Source organism: Pygoscelis adeliae, unplaced genomic scaffold (genome assembly GCF_000699105.1).
Source record: "Pygoscelis adeliae isolate BGI_AS28 unplaced genomic scaffold, ASM69910v1 Scaffold222, whole genome shotgun sequence".
Classification (NCBI taxonomy): Eukaryota; Metazoa; Chordata; class Aves; order Sphenisciformes; family Spheniscidae; genus Pygoscelis; species Pygoscelis adeliae.
Window position 1 is genome coordinate 1,558,208 of NW_008824309.1, and position 15,167 is coordinate 1,573,374.

The 15,167-nt window shown below is 40.6% G+C and overlaps 1 protein-coding gene across 1 annotated transcript in view; it reads right to left on the reverse strand.

Moving 5' to 3' along the window:
• The window catches only part of LOC103912662 (von Willebrand factor D and EGF domain-containing protein-like), a 266,632-nt gene that overhangs the window by 218,511 nt on the left and 32,954 nt on the right, over positions 1-15,167 (reverse strand). Inside the window, exon 2 of the mRNA XM_009319021.1 lies at positions 8,252-8,436. Within this exon, the coding sequence (XP_009317296.1) occupies positions 8,252-8,436 (185 nt within the window). The remainder of the gene's footprint in view (positions 1-8,251; positions 8,437-15,167) is intronic.

Genomic DNA, 15,167 nt, shown 5'->3' on the forward strand with positions numbered 1-15,167 from the left:
GAAGATGTGCTGTATGCAAAGGAAGAAGGATGGGCACAGAGAGAAGGACGGCAGCTGGAGCTCAGCGGTCTCTGCTTCATTCTTATGGTATGTTCTTGATGTGATACTTGCACCTTGAATTTCCTCTTACTCCAGGTAACTGCTGACTTCAGTGCCTCTGCATGTATCGGTAAAGATTGTTGGAATGAATCATGGTTTTTTAAAATTACATTTAAAATACAGGTATTTGTGAGTGTACCTCACAGGTGTTTTGAGCCCCACAAGCTGGGAAGAATTAGAGTAGGGGGGCACAGAGCAGAAGAGATGAATGAGCACTGGAGCTCAGTGGGTGTGCGCGAGCTCGCAGAAAGCCTTGAAGGAAAATGGTTTGGTGAGGAGACACAGCGCAGCCTACCCATCCCTCCTGGGGCACTCCCCTGCACAGCTGACCCCACGGCTGGCACCGGCGCTCGCTGCCCAAGGAGGAGGGATGCCGGCACTGCTCGTGCCGTGGGAAGCATTCCCAGTGCTGTTAACACCCAGTGCAAAAGGCTGTTGTGGCCGTTTCCTGACACTGAACTGCGGAAAAGTGACCTTCTTTACTTTGAGGTGACTCGATCTCATGTATATACCTGTGTCCCAAGGAACATTTGCACCCACGGCTGAACAAACTGAAAAAATATTCTAACAATTTTCTGTAGAAGACCTTTAAGTGCTCAGAATAAGCTATTGCATCCATTCGCTTCTGCCTTTTACTAGTGTAACTGGCCCCAGTACATCAAAGTTGCTCCTTGGGAGTGTGGCTGCTGGACTGCCCCAGCCAGGCACGCACGGTGCCTCAGTTTCCCTGGCTGCTGCCTGACCTTGGGCAAATCACCCACTCTTTGTGCACCTCGCTTCCTTATCTCTAAACCAGTGGTAGAGGTGGCTGAGGTGGTAATAGTACTTCCCTGCCTTGCAGCAGTGCTGAAAAGATAAATTCATTAATGAGACACCCATCTATCTGCTGTGCTATGGGCCGTGTAGATAAATAGACAGATGCAAGTGCATTCTGGCTGTGAAAAAAGACAAAATGTGATCCGTATGTAAAAGTGTGTCTGTGTCCCCTGTTAACACAGAGGAAAAAAACAAAACGCTGAAATAAGACAACGGTGATTTTTTCCCTCTTTGTATTTATCCTCGCCACAAGTCTGTGAGCCATTTCAGTGCTCCAGAAAGTACAGATTAGCACCGCTGACGTCAGCCGCCAGCGTTGTGTGCAGGCTTTCTGATAACCCCCCGCTGTGACCTGCAGCACCCTGGATTTGTTCTGGAGAATCTTGCACTGAAACCGTTTGAATGAAATAGTTTATTATGTAATGTGCACAAATTACAAGTAATAATGAACCCTTTCGACTGACTTTGCACCCAGGAAAAGTCAGGCAGTGAGAATGTAAGTTATTGTAACAAACTATAATACAGTATTACAGGCTGGTCAAGGAAGAATTTTGGTATAAATCAAACATTTCTGTTTTCCTGGCAGCTTTATGACATACATGCATTTAGTTTCTGCTTTGAACTACATGCTGTCCATCTGAGTCAGGCAAGTTGCCCCATGCTAGCCAAAAGGATTTGCTGCATGAGGCCTCTGTGAATTAGAAAACAGACCTGGGAAGGCAAGGGTAAATGTATATTCATGTATTCAACCAGCGGCACAGGTAAGAGCAGAAAAAAAACCAAAGAAAAAAATATTAAAAAAAAAAAAAAGTCTAGGAGAAGAGTCTTCAAAGAGCCAAACTTTTCAAGTCCCAGCTGTGGCATAATTAGCATTAAATTTTGTAGCAGTCATTTGGGAGAGTAACCAGAAAATTGAATACAGACGTAAGAAATGATTTGCATTTAAGATATAGCATTTACCTGCAATAAGTACAGTCATTGCTGCTCTAAGAATAGCATAAAGCTGTGGGAATCTCACACCGTAATTCAGCAGCATTTCCAAAATGAAGCAGAGGGATTATACAGCTGCCTTCACAGAAGAGCAAGCTCTGCATGTCTCTCACAGGCAGGAGCTCGTCCGCTGGGAAGGCAACGGTGAGGATGAGACCATGGCTTTGCTGGGGTTCTCCAGGTGATCTACACACCGTAGCCTGCACGGCAGCGCTATTGCTGTGGCGTGCAAAATACCTGCATTTCTCACTTGAAATGGAAGCTACGCAGCAGGAAGAAAAATAAGCTACAGTAGCAGCGACACTGGAAAACACGTGTGTGGCCACAGTCCATCCATGTATTTCTAAGTATATTGGTAGGTCTAATGAGAAATAGTCTCTCTCCCTACAGATCCCGTCCCCCTTTAAGCAGCGTCCTGGATGGTGAGCTGCAGTGGACGTCTGATTAACACTCCATATGAGAGATCACAAGCATTTGATTGCTTCAGATGACGTATTTGCTTGGACTTGCAACTGGCCAACGTAATGGCAAGTTAGTGAAGTAAACTATATTGTTGTAAACCCTAAATTTAGGTCATTCAGTGCATCTGCATTAGGTATCCAGTGACACAGCTTGCACAAAGGAGAACTTATCCCACATAAAAAGGGGTTTTTAGCCTGTTGCCAGGCTTCTTTAGTGCTCAGTATCCTTTCATACTTTATCCAATTATTATTAACTGGTGTTTTTAATCTTCAAAGCATTTTATAAACCTTACCTAATTAATCTTCGCGACACCTCTATGTGGCAGGTAAACATTCATTAAGTATTTTTGATTCATAATTAGGCACCAGCTAATCGTTTAAATAATTCAGTTCAGAAAACCCAAATTAAATTTGTTGCCCCTTTGCCAAAACAATGGGACAAACCATTATTTTTTAATCCAATGATGTCTCCTTCCATTTAGTTGGGGTTTGGAGAAGCAACTAGTTTGATTGATTGAACACTCTAAGGTTCTTTATAATTGCACAAAGAAATCAAGCTTGATTGTTCTTGTCACTTGGGTATTGCACTGAAATTATGCTGTTAAAAATAAATAGCACCATATGTGAGAAATGCATTGTTTTAGTTAGATGGCGATGGAAGGCTTTTTGGTATACTGTTGGTTGGTAGTTAAAGCACTGTGATTTTGCATCTGTTATCCACTCAAAACTTTACTTTGTCTTAGTTTTTTGAATTTCTTTGTAGTAAGTTAAAGTAAATACATTTTTTTATTTCAATCTGGGGCCGAACTCCACAGGAATCAGTTTACGTCAGGAATATCTGTAGTAGCAATTAAACCGGTGCCTGTCTTGTGCTTCTTTTAAGTACATGCTTCTGAACAACAGAGGCTGTAATTGTAATTTCTACAGAAGGCTTTTTGTATGCCTGAAAAACAAACAAGAAAAAAAAACCTCTTCATACCTACCATTATGATCTTAGAGCATTCACGTATACATGTGAGAAAGAGAATTACAAGTGAAAATAAGAAATAATACCTTGAAAGTGTCACTTGCTTTTAAATTCGTAAAACAATTGCAAATCAAAGCAGGATTGGATTCAGAGCAAAATAAAAATTGAAACAAAATAAAAAATTAATAGTAAGCAGTTGAGCTATTGTATTTTGACTGTGAGTATAAAATAATCTGCAACAGGTTAAGTAGAGGAGGAAATTAAGCTGAGTATGGGAAAAAGCAAATCTTCTTCTCCAGGGGCTACAGTATTAAGCATCATAGGCAGGTTAGATTTGACATGCTTTAACATGACCTTATTTTATACACCAAAGATTAGCATTTAAACCTATGTTTGAGCCTAGTGTGTATATATATAAGTAAATTTATATTGTTAAAAATGCAGCTGTTGAGAAAACACCAGTCCTGACTGCATAACGTGTCCTTCTTATGCCACATTTACCTACAAATTTGGAGATGGTTTTGCTCATTTAGAGAATGAAATTTCTGAAGAAGGATATTGGAATTAATCTTGATATACCGTCACAGGCAGGTATTATTACTGGACATTTCCAAAACAGAGTGTCATATCCGCAACTAACCTGTAGAAATCCTTGCTGCAGGATTCTGGATGCTAAAAAATTACAGTGACTGGACTGGCTCATGGGAGAGAAATCCTTTTAAAGTCTCATGCAATCCATGTCTGAATCCAGAAGTCCCTGAACCAGGGGTTGCTGGAGATTGGTAACCTGCAAAGCTGAAACTAATGCCCTGCTCCTGCCCTTCCCTCCAGACAACCACGTTCAGCTGCTGGCAAGGACGAGCACCTGGGGCAGGCGGACCTCCGCTGTGGTACAAGTGGTCACTTGGAGGCTCCTGCCATGCATGCCAACAGGATTGCAGAAAATAAAGTGAACCCAAGTGAGAGGTTGCCTTAAGCCTGGGAGGAAACCAGGAGTGAAGCAGTGGCTGCTTTGAGAGGTTGAACTTGAGCTGACGGGATGCAGCGCTGTGCACGTACATACCTCTGTGTGTGTGTATCTCTGTACGCACCTGGTATGTGCCTATCAGTCCAAGCACTATGCGTATTTTCATATGCATACGTATATAAATGCTGAACCATACATCTGGGCCATTTGTATTGATGGGTGTTGTGGGAGGGCTGCTGGCTGATGAGGTACTCTGGCATTTCAGAAGATCTGGAGTGTCTCACTCAGCAGTGGGTGCGCAGTGATTTTTGTGGTCAGTGCGGTAACATCTGTACTAATCTCTCTGCTCAAGGAATGTGGTACCACGAATCCTCTGTTTCAGAGGACAAGTGTTTGACAGTGACAGTTGTTCTAGTAGTGATTCTGATTTTAATACCTTTCTTTTTAGCTTATCATTTGCTGTTTGCAATTGACTACTTAAAGCTGGAAACATTAGCATTGCTTTGAGAAGTAATGAATTCGACTCATGCATGCGGTGTCACGGGTATTATTGCTGGCTCCAGAACCAATTAGTATTTACATAATCAAATTCTTAATTGTTTTTCCTTAAGGTTGCAGAGTATAATCTATGGGTTTTTACCCCCATGTAAATGAGGGGAAGAAGTGCGTCTCCAGCCATATTTCTGGCTTCACCGTGAGCTGTGAACCAGTGTTGCAAGGCCTGCCTGCCATGAGAACGGCATGGCATTTGGATTTGCATTGCGGTTAGCAGTGTGCACTGCTCTTCTGTAATCCACAGATTGATCGTTTATCTGACTGTAGAACAGATCTTCAATAACATTAGCAGGTTGTGTTCTCTCTCATTTCTTTTCAGTATTCATTCCTTTCCTGGGGCTTGCCCATATGTACACATATACAGACGTATGGGTATACCCTATATTATTTTCATTCAGAAGCCTGAATTAAAATAATAATTTCTGTAACTGATGTATGTTTTTCCTATATTGACTGTTAAATACTCCTCTGTATTTTTAATAAATTTTCTGTTGAGCTTTAATTTTTATGTCACTTTTGTTTTTCCTCTCAAGGTCATTTTACTACTAGGTCTGGCCATGCCTGTGCATTGTTCCTTGCTCTTAGTACAGTGCCTTAATCTTAGTAAAAGCTTCCCTAGGCTTTTTTCCTTTAGTGTTTTTGCCTTTCACAGTGAATTTGGCAGTTCTTGAAGAACAAACTATTGTTTGTGATCTGTAGGTAGTAGCCTCAATACCTTGGGATATAAAATTTGCAAGTTTGTTTTGCTTTTGTGCTAGGATTTGTTGTTGGATGGGGAAATGGCTGTGGCCAGGAGTGCATGCCCAGGATCCAGTAATTGCTGGGCCTCCTTCAGGAGCATAGGGGGAGAGGCAAGGAAGAAATAGAGGGAGGAAGGTCAGCATCATTCATTACCCCCCAGATAATTTCAGCAGGCAATGCCTAAATTGGAAAGCTGTTTGAATAAAAAGTATTTTGCCACTGGAGGAATAAGTTTATGGACAGCAGTTGGATTCAAGGGATGGAGAACTCAGGAATACAATTCATATTTTCACTCTTTTTTGGCATAAAAGCTTTTGGGTTTTTGATCTACCTTTTTCCCCTTTGTTTTTAATTTGGTTTTGGTTGGTTTTTTTTTAATTAGTGGATGAGAAGCAGCTTTTTAAGAGTTGTTATTTGTTTTTCATTACAAAAGTAGCTGTGCCTCTTAGCTGTGACATGGTTGTAGACTGAGGCTCTCATAACTTCTGTATGTGACTTGGTTCTGCTCTCTGTTGAATATACTATTTTCTGTGGTTATGAAACAATATTCAGACAGGGCCACATTTTTATTGTGGAGCTTTTTTGTGGCAAGATTCAGAATACAGGCTTTGAGAGCGTGTCTGAAGGAGTCGGCTACCCCTGCCCAGGCACCGCGGTCGGTTCTGGGAGCTCGCCTCCCTTGTGCCCAGCCAGCACGTGCCATTTGTCCTGCCGCCATTCTCTTCCTAGCTGGGCAGGACCTCTAAATCTCCATTATGGTTTAAATCCCTTCTGAGCTCAATTGGGTGACAAGAATCCTTATCTACTATTACTATGAATTAAGAAGTTAATCTTACGCATCGATAAGCAGCTAATTGTCTCCAGCCAGTATCAACAGGATAACACCAGGCATATATTTTACAAGGTGCTGGAGTAATGTACTTTTTAACTCTCCAGCTGTATTGTCGGGCTTTATTTGGTCTCTTTTCTCTTCTATCTGTTCAGGATTTTGTCTTTGACTTGTTTAATTAAAATCAGCTCACTCCAGCCAGGCTGGAATGTCCAATAATAACTGCTTATTAAGTAGTGGAAGCTGTGCAGTTATTAATTTAAATTATTTTATTCCAGAGGTTTTGCTCAAATTAAATGGAAAACCAAATTAAACAATGATTTAATTAAGTGGAAGAGATAGAACGTAGAGGTAGATTTAGAAGGTGAAGATCTAAAAGCAAGCATATTCTTCCAGTTGTGACATCTAACAGATGTAATCCTTCATCAGCATGGCGAAGCAGAGATTTACTGTCATTCAGAGGATAATGAAGAATCCAACGGCAAGAATTATGTTACAAGATAAGAAACTAAAGTAATGAATATAGCTCTACAAACCTGAACAAAAAACTCCAGAGAAGAGATTAAAAGAAACAAAGCACGTATTGTTGGAAAGAAATCTCATGCAGTCAAGCATTACTACATACTCAAAATTGCTGAAATACAATGGCAAATTAAATAATTTTATAGAATAGTTATACACTTACAGAGTAACTTGTAAAAATAAACTTCATAATGTATTGGGATATTCAAGGATGACCTGCCATGAAATGAATATTTCAATAATAATCATGCCAATTTATTCACGTTAATTAGATTTATGGTTTGTGTATGCAGAGAGTTAGAAATCCCACAGAAGTAACAATTATCTCTTAACATTTCATTTAACATTAGATTATTAATATATACTTCAATCGTGACAAGTTCACACGTCCATTTTGAATGGATATGAAATGTGGTCTGCTAATTTTGAGAAAGTTCTCCAGCTAGGGTAGTACTGCCTAATATTAAACTTCCTGGAACTCTAGGTTGAATATTTCATCTTTAAAGTAATTTATGGTAATTAGTTTATTATTTTCTGAACAATTTTTTTTAACTGTGTGTTTGAAATTATTCTAACCTACTGCAGCTGGGCTACTTGAGATGGCATTGACTTTAGTTAAGGTCTCAAGTTCCTCTGGCAGCAATGATTAAAAGTTAAACGTTATTGTCATACATATTAAACACACATAAAACCAGATAATTATTGTTTTGTCTTTTTTAGAGAGTAGTCTTATGTGCTGGAGTTTTTTTGCTCTAGAAAGCCATTAGCATACTTATGAAACTAAATAATACGAGAAATGGTAATAGCGGGAAAAGACTCAAATTTAGTTTTTCCTTCTGTATCACTGAAGAATCTCTTTTCACATTCATTTTTCTGATTTTTCCCCTCTGATTTCATAATAAGGACATATTCCTAATTCACAATAAATTGTATGGGGAAAGAAAAAAAAAAAGCAATAGAATTGCTTGAAGAAAGCGTAACTTACAGTGACGTATGTGGATTACTAAGGATCTCTCTTCAGAGTTGGAAAACACCTTGTTTTATGTTTGAATAATGCCCAGTCCATAGGGATCCTGGTGTCTGGCTACTGCCCTTGACTATGACAGTATTATTATTATTATTACTATTATTATTATTATTATTATTACTATTACTATTATTATTGGAAAAGTGGTTTTCCCATTACCACTCACCTATCCCCATTGCAGTCTACTGGCTATGAGAGTATACAGGTGGCTGGAAAGGAAAATTACATCAGAGGATATATTCAGGTTCACCAGGGTTAGTGCTTAAGTTTTACTGACTTCGACACATCTCGTTGGCATTTCCGCAGGCCTGTTGTCGATCATGAAACGGTACCATCCTGGTGGCAAGGAGTGGTCACAAACCAGGTCCTGAATCGCCGTTCGCTGCAGCTCCAGCGAGTCAAACCTGGTGCTGCGGTAAGGATTGCGGAGGATGCGGTGTCCCTCCGGGGAGCACTCGGGAGCTGGAAGGGGTGAAAAAGGACAATGATTAAATAAGTTAATTCAAGTAAATTCAGTTGGCTACTGTTAATAACCGCTTAAAGGGGGGTACGTCCTCTTATGTTCAGATTCAGTTTAGGATTGGGCTAATTTTCAAGGCAAACACTGGGAAAAGATCAAATTTGGAATTAAATATATAAAATTGGAAGCTTGGTAACATAAGGATTTTAGTTATCTAGATTTTCATCATATCTGAATCAGAACCAGAAACCTTAACCCTTTGAATGTGATCTCAGTCTAGTTTTAGGGATTAACATCTGAATCACTCCTCCTTGGAAATCAAGTAATGTTTTGAGGTTCCAAAGCCTTGTGATCTATGAAAATACATGTTTTTTTAATTTAGTTCACTATATGCATTTTAATCACAATATAAATTGATGCTCAAGTATAAAGTGCACTTCACATACTTTTAAATACATACTTAGAATAATGAAAACAAGAAATGCTGAAAAGAGAAAAAGTATGTTGGTGAAAAACCAACAGTACCATGGGTTTTTAGAAATAAGCTCGAGTTAGGCTTGCAAATATTCAAGCCTCAGGTCAGACTCGCCTGAGGCGTGTACCCATAAAGCCAAATGCAGCAGAGTTACTGGGCATGTGTTGCAAAGTTTGAATCAAAACTGCTGCCCCTCGACATATGTTTGTTTACACGCCTGCCCTGTTTATTTTCATACACCTCTTGATTTTTTTTTTACAAAAAACCCTACTTATTCAGTAGTTTCTTATCACCTAATAAAAAGAAGCCTTGCAGTGATTCTTGTTGTTTATTTTCAAAAAGCTGATCACGTAGAAAAAAGGGCCTTTTCTTGGTTATCTTAGCCATTTCTCTATGAGGCAAAGTCCGTTTTTGCTGTGTGAGCACTGCAGAGTGGGTCACAGGAGGAAACCGGGGTGGAGTTGCTCCGCTTTATCCATCGGCAACAGAAGGCTCAGCTAATTTCTTGCTGTAGTAATCTTTAATTGCTAATGATGAGGTAAGAGGCAGAGAGCACATCGCAGGAATTGCACAACCTGGTTTCGGGAGCGAGCCTGGCAGTTAGCAAAAATCACCTCTTTGCACTGTAAATAGAGCATATTTATGTGACACGGTTGGCAGAGAATAAGACCCCTCCCCATAATATCATTTTTCAAATGTCACTTTTCAGATTATGACTCTGCTCTAATATTATGCCAGCGGCATTCTGAAACAGATTTATCATTTTAATTTTATTGACAAGATACTCAGAAGGTCAAAGTCAATCCATTTACAGTACTATTTTTAAATATTATTTTTATTGTGCCAAAGGCAAGTCAATGGTATACAAGACAAATGGGGACAAAATGTAGCGTAACAGAGCCTTTATTGCAATTTTCAGGGAACTAAACTGTCAAAGCGATAGTGCAATTCCAATGCAAAATTCAGCTGAATTAATACAGTTGCCTTTTTAAATAAAAAAGGTGTGCTCTAGGCTTTTCTTTTCTATGGGTAAGAGTCATTTTAGAGGGAACACTTGGAAATACTGCACCTTTAATTAAATCTGGGATCCAATTCCATCCCTCAGATGTCCTTTCTGGGGATTTGGGCCCAGAGGTGGGGACCACATGGAGACTGTCCTTTGCCAACTCCCAACCCAAGGGAATAAGTGACATTTCAGGAGACCAATTATTGCGAGCAAATGAAAAGTTTACCCTATATTTAAAAACCGTTAAAAAATGCAGACCCTCGCTGACCCCTTCAATATCGCTCAGTGCTTCAGGAGTGTTAATGGGTACAGGACTTTGGCTCATGGTGCCTTTTGCTTGCCCTAAGTACCTACTTTCTGAACAAAAGACAATAAAGTCTAAAAGTAAACAGCTCTTTGCACAGTATTGCCACAGGAATCCTGCAAGAGCATTGTAATCTAATTAATTGCATTCACTTTCTCAATAATAATTATATCAAATACTCCCTTTAAATGTAATTAATAACCTTCTGCTCAATATGTATTAGTTATAATCCAAATTCACACAACGTGTTTTGGTCTTACCAATGATTAACTGCTCTGTCTAAACAATGCAAATATATTAGACACTGAGATGTGGCTAATTATTTTTCATCCTTCGCATAGTTTTGTTTGCAGTAGTTTAGAAAATGCTGTTTCACATATTAACGTTAGAGGAGCTGAACGCTGCGCATGGGACTTGCAAAGGGCAGGGAGGGACTTGGAGGAGCATGTGGGGGAGGCATGCAAGGTCAGTAAGGAGAGGGGTGTTCACCCATTAAGTTTAACAGTATTTGGGACAAACACCATGCGTTCACTCCCTAAAGAGCATATATGTGAAGCACTGGCTCAAGCAACCACCACCTCTAAAGGTGTATTTTATTCTGTATTAAATGTCAGAGTATGTTTATATACCTGTGACTGGGTTTAGTTATGCTTGCAGGCTGTCATCGAGGAGGCAGCAAGGCAAATTGATCTGCTGTCAGCTCCCCTGGAGCCAGACTGACGGATTTTGTTCTCACCCTGATGCAGATCAGACTGAACCACACCGGAGTTGATGGCGGTGTGCTGGCACGGAGCAGGAGGGAGTGCGAGCAACAGCTCACCCAGGTTTTGCAGCAAGCCATGAGCAAAACAATCCCTCAATTACTGAGTTTCCCTTGTAAAATTGTGCTTATTACAGCCTTATGACAGAATCATTGTAAACTTTAACATGTAAATTGCAGGCCATGGTACAAGTTAATTACTACTGCCTTTCCTGCAGAAATAAATAAATAAATAAAGGCAGGCATCATTGTAATCAGACTATATTATGAAAATATTATTGAAAAAGAAACCCAGGAAGATACAGTTGAGCTCCGTTGGTTGTTCACCTGAGGGATGCCCACGTGTATCTTATGGTGACTGCAGTTACACTCTAATCAGATGAAGCCTTCCTGTTCATTTTTAATTCATGACAAAGTCAGATGCAGATGTCAAGTTTGTGTACAGTGATGAAGTGCTCAATATTACAATTGTCCCTCCTGTTGTGGGGAACAATAAAAGTCCACATCCATGTCTTGTACGGAGTCGCTGTTATTCTCTGGTGTGCAAGCTAGATTGCCTTTAAGGGGAAATATTTATTTCTTTACGTATGAGAAATCTACGCCTTTAATTTAATCGCCCAGCTTTATTCCTGTAATTGCATTAAAAAGGTTTATGAAAAAAATGCTGGCTTTTCAGGGAGCTGAGTGCTCATCGTTGTTATGACCGTTCAGATTTCCTTCAGGAAGAAATTAAACTGTGCAGTGAGATTTTGTTGCTCTTGGTCCAGAGTGTTGTTGGAATTAAATGTTGTGCGGTAGCTGGTGCTTTAGCCTCCTGCAAAGAGCTGCTTCTTGAATCAACATCACCCTCGATATAAGCAAGGAGCTGTTGCTAAGACATAAGGATTTGTTTGCTTCACTAGACTTAAAGCATTTTTTTTTTAAACCCAACAACTTTGTGGCAGCAACTTGCTGCAAAGAGACACTGAGTAGCTCCTTTTTGACACAAAAAGCAAACAAATAACAATACCTGTTGCAGCTGCTCAGTGAAAATGGCATTTGAATAACTCTGGTAGCATGATAAAGCAAGTCCTGTGGGGGAAATCTGTCTCCGCTGAAGCCGTAAGGAAAGTTGCCGTTAATGCCTGGAGGTCGAGGTTCACCTGACGTTAATGTGTGGGAAGTTGTTACGTGCAAATGAAATGAAGGGCAGCCTGTGGGGTTGCTGGGAAGAGGAGAGCATCCTGCAGAAGGCAGAAGCATCCAGAAACATCCGATGGAAAATGAGCAGAAAGTGAATATCTGAACTGGTGTTTCATGCTGAAATACAGTTGTGGGCCTGGGGTTTGGTTCTCATTTAAAGGAAATATCGATGTGACCACAGCTGGAGGAAGACATGCATGTCAGTAGATCCTGGGGGCAGCAGCCCAGAAGCCCATTCTTGGTGGGTTGCTCAATATTGTACTGGGGAGGACAGAGGCTCCCCAAGGCTATACCAGGGAACAGCCAAACAAGAGTCTGGAAAGGTGTTTTTAGGGCATTACTCTGGGATGCCCCCAGCACAGGCCCACACATTTAATGTCTTAAACATCCACTGGCTGGAGCTTATTTCAAGCAGGTTGGTAACTGGGTGGTCTGCAAGCAGCCAAGCCACCCATGCACTTCTTGGGCAGTGGATTCGGTGGGAAAGATGCTGCTGTGGGGACTGCCAGGCACCCACAAAGGGTCTGTCCATGCTGGCTGATGCTCATGGCCATGGGAGGAAGCATCAGATGCTTCGGGGAGGGACGCCAGGAGAATTGGAGTGGCAGGCTGAAAACTTGAAAGGAAATAATTTCCTAAACATTTGCTTTCATTTCTAAAGGCAGGTGAGCACGGGTGTGACAGAGCTCTATCTGTCGCTCTTGCTCCCAGTAAATATCAGTGGCTTATGTGGAGGAAGGTTTAAGAAGCTGTGAGATTTTGTTTGTTTGTTTTGAATAGCAGCTGCAAATCAAATATCAATAGGTGACGGCAGCTGGAAGACCTTGAAAGAAATATAGTTCACAAGCCTGAGGTTCATGTTTGTTTTGGACAAACCGGTGCCAGCCACTTAATATAGTTAAAGGGCATTCTAAAGCTCTGGGAAATAGTTGGCGGATCGCAAAATAATTTTTGTGTGGAGGGTGAATGAAAACCCAGTGACTGATCCAGGTAATACTAACCAACAACACCATTTGGTGATGTGCTGTAATTGTTCTGTGACCAGGAAAGAGATATTCCCAGGTGCAGATTTCGTTCTCACTGTTGTCCCCCACATCGTGGGAGCCCGGCTGGAGTCTTCCCGCAAAACCACAGTGAGCCCCGGGGCCGGGGAAGCGGGGCTGCCCGCTGGCTTTCACATGGCTTCGCTCATAGGCAGAGAGAGGGGGTGCCTAGGAAGCTTTTGAAGTACGATGTTTGAAAATATGCATACGTAGGTATATGTAAGTATGCGTACATATATATGAATGTGTGTATATGTATAGATATATTTAGTTTTCAAATTATTCATGGAAATACTCATATTTTCACCATTTGTATGACATACGGTAAATTTTTTAAATCCCTCCCTGGCACATTTTCAGATTTCTGCTTTTTGATTCTTACTCTAAAATCCATAGTGGAACAAAACCTTTTCCAGAGTGTTTGAATTTCTCTTCACAGGAAAATTAAGAAATATTTTCTTTTGGAAAAAAATCAGTCTGAAATTATGGCTATGAAGCCGTAACTCCAAATTAGTTGCAGACAAAGGATGTGTTATCTTTCTTCTCTTTCTGTTTTAGAGACAGAAGGAAACCTTTTCATCACCAGCCACTTCCATGCCCAGTGGCTGTATTTCACTGATGTAGCAAAGCTCAGGTGAAAGCTTCTGAAGCTTTCAGTGTGTCAGTGCCATCCACTTCCCCATATTATGATTGACCATACATTGGAAGTGAGTTTGGGCAGAAAAGGAAGGCAGATATTGGGAAAGGGAAATTCTTTCCAAGCTCTTAATGGATGTATTCAAAATAACAGTAGAAGACTGATCTGACAACATTTAAAAATTTCTTTTGGTGTATGCAAGTTCCAGATGAATAGATAAGGCATTTGTAGCTAAGAAACCTCTGACAGTTTATTGCAGATGAACGTTCCTGCCTTATTTCACCAATATTTGCTAAGATTTTAATGCAATTATTCTGCATGCTGATGAAAAAAATTTTATTCCTAAAAATATTCAGAGGCAGAGACTTGTTGTAAATGTGAATGTGATCACTGCAGAAAAATGCTTGAACCATGCATGCTCCTCCAGTAGGTAAAACATATTAATTTTATAAAAATCCATGATAGCTAATAAATAAAGCTATTTTCAGATAATTCAGAAGCAGAATAACCTCCTACTGAACTGAAATGATAAGGAAACACATTGTATAAACACCACATACTCATAATGGCCAGGTCTTGAACAAGTCATAATGCGTTCATAAGATGAAATTGATAGAGATAAATGAACTATTGTGTAAAATGAATGTAATTATAGAAAATTTGACCTAGGAAGAGGCTGAGCACCTGCTGAAAAGAATAAGACATTTTTCATACATCTTATTTGTACTGAATAACAGACAGAATTAAGAAGAAGGAAAATCAGGCCAAGCAGGAACATGGTTTTCTAGGAGTCTGCAGCTTAATGCTTCCCCTTAGATATTACACTGTTCTGAAAATATGGCATCTTCTTGTAACTCAGGGAACTCAGCATACAATTAAAGACTCTTTCACACATCTTATAGAGTAAGCACTCTTCTATACAGACTGGTACTGTTTAATATCTTCATCAATGACATAGACAGTGGGATTGAGTGCACCCTCAGCAACTTTGCAGATGACACCAAGCTGAGTGGTGCGGTCGACACGCCAGAGGGACGAGATGCCATCCAGAGGGACCTGGACAAGCTGGAGAAGTGGGCCCGTGTGAACCTCATGAGGTTTAACAAGGCCAAGTGCAAGGTCCTGAACCTGGGTTGGGGCAACCCCCGCTATCAATACAGGCTGGGGGATGAAGGGATGGAGAGCAGCCCTGCCGAGAAGGACTTGGGGGGACGGGTGGATGAAAAGCTGGACATGAGCCAGCAATGTGCACTCACAGTCCTGAAGGCCAACCGTATCTTGGGCTGCATCAAAAGTAGTGTGGCCAGCAGGTCAAGGGAGGGGATT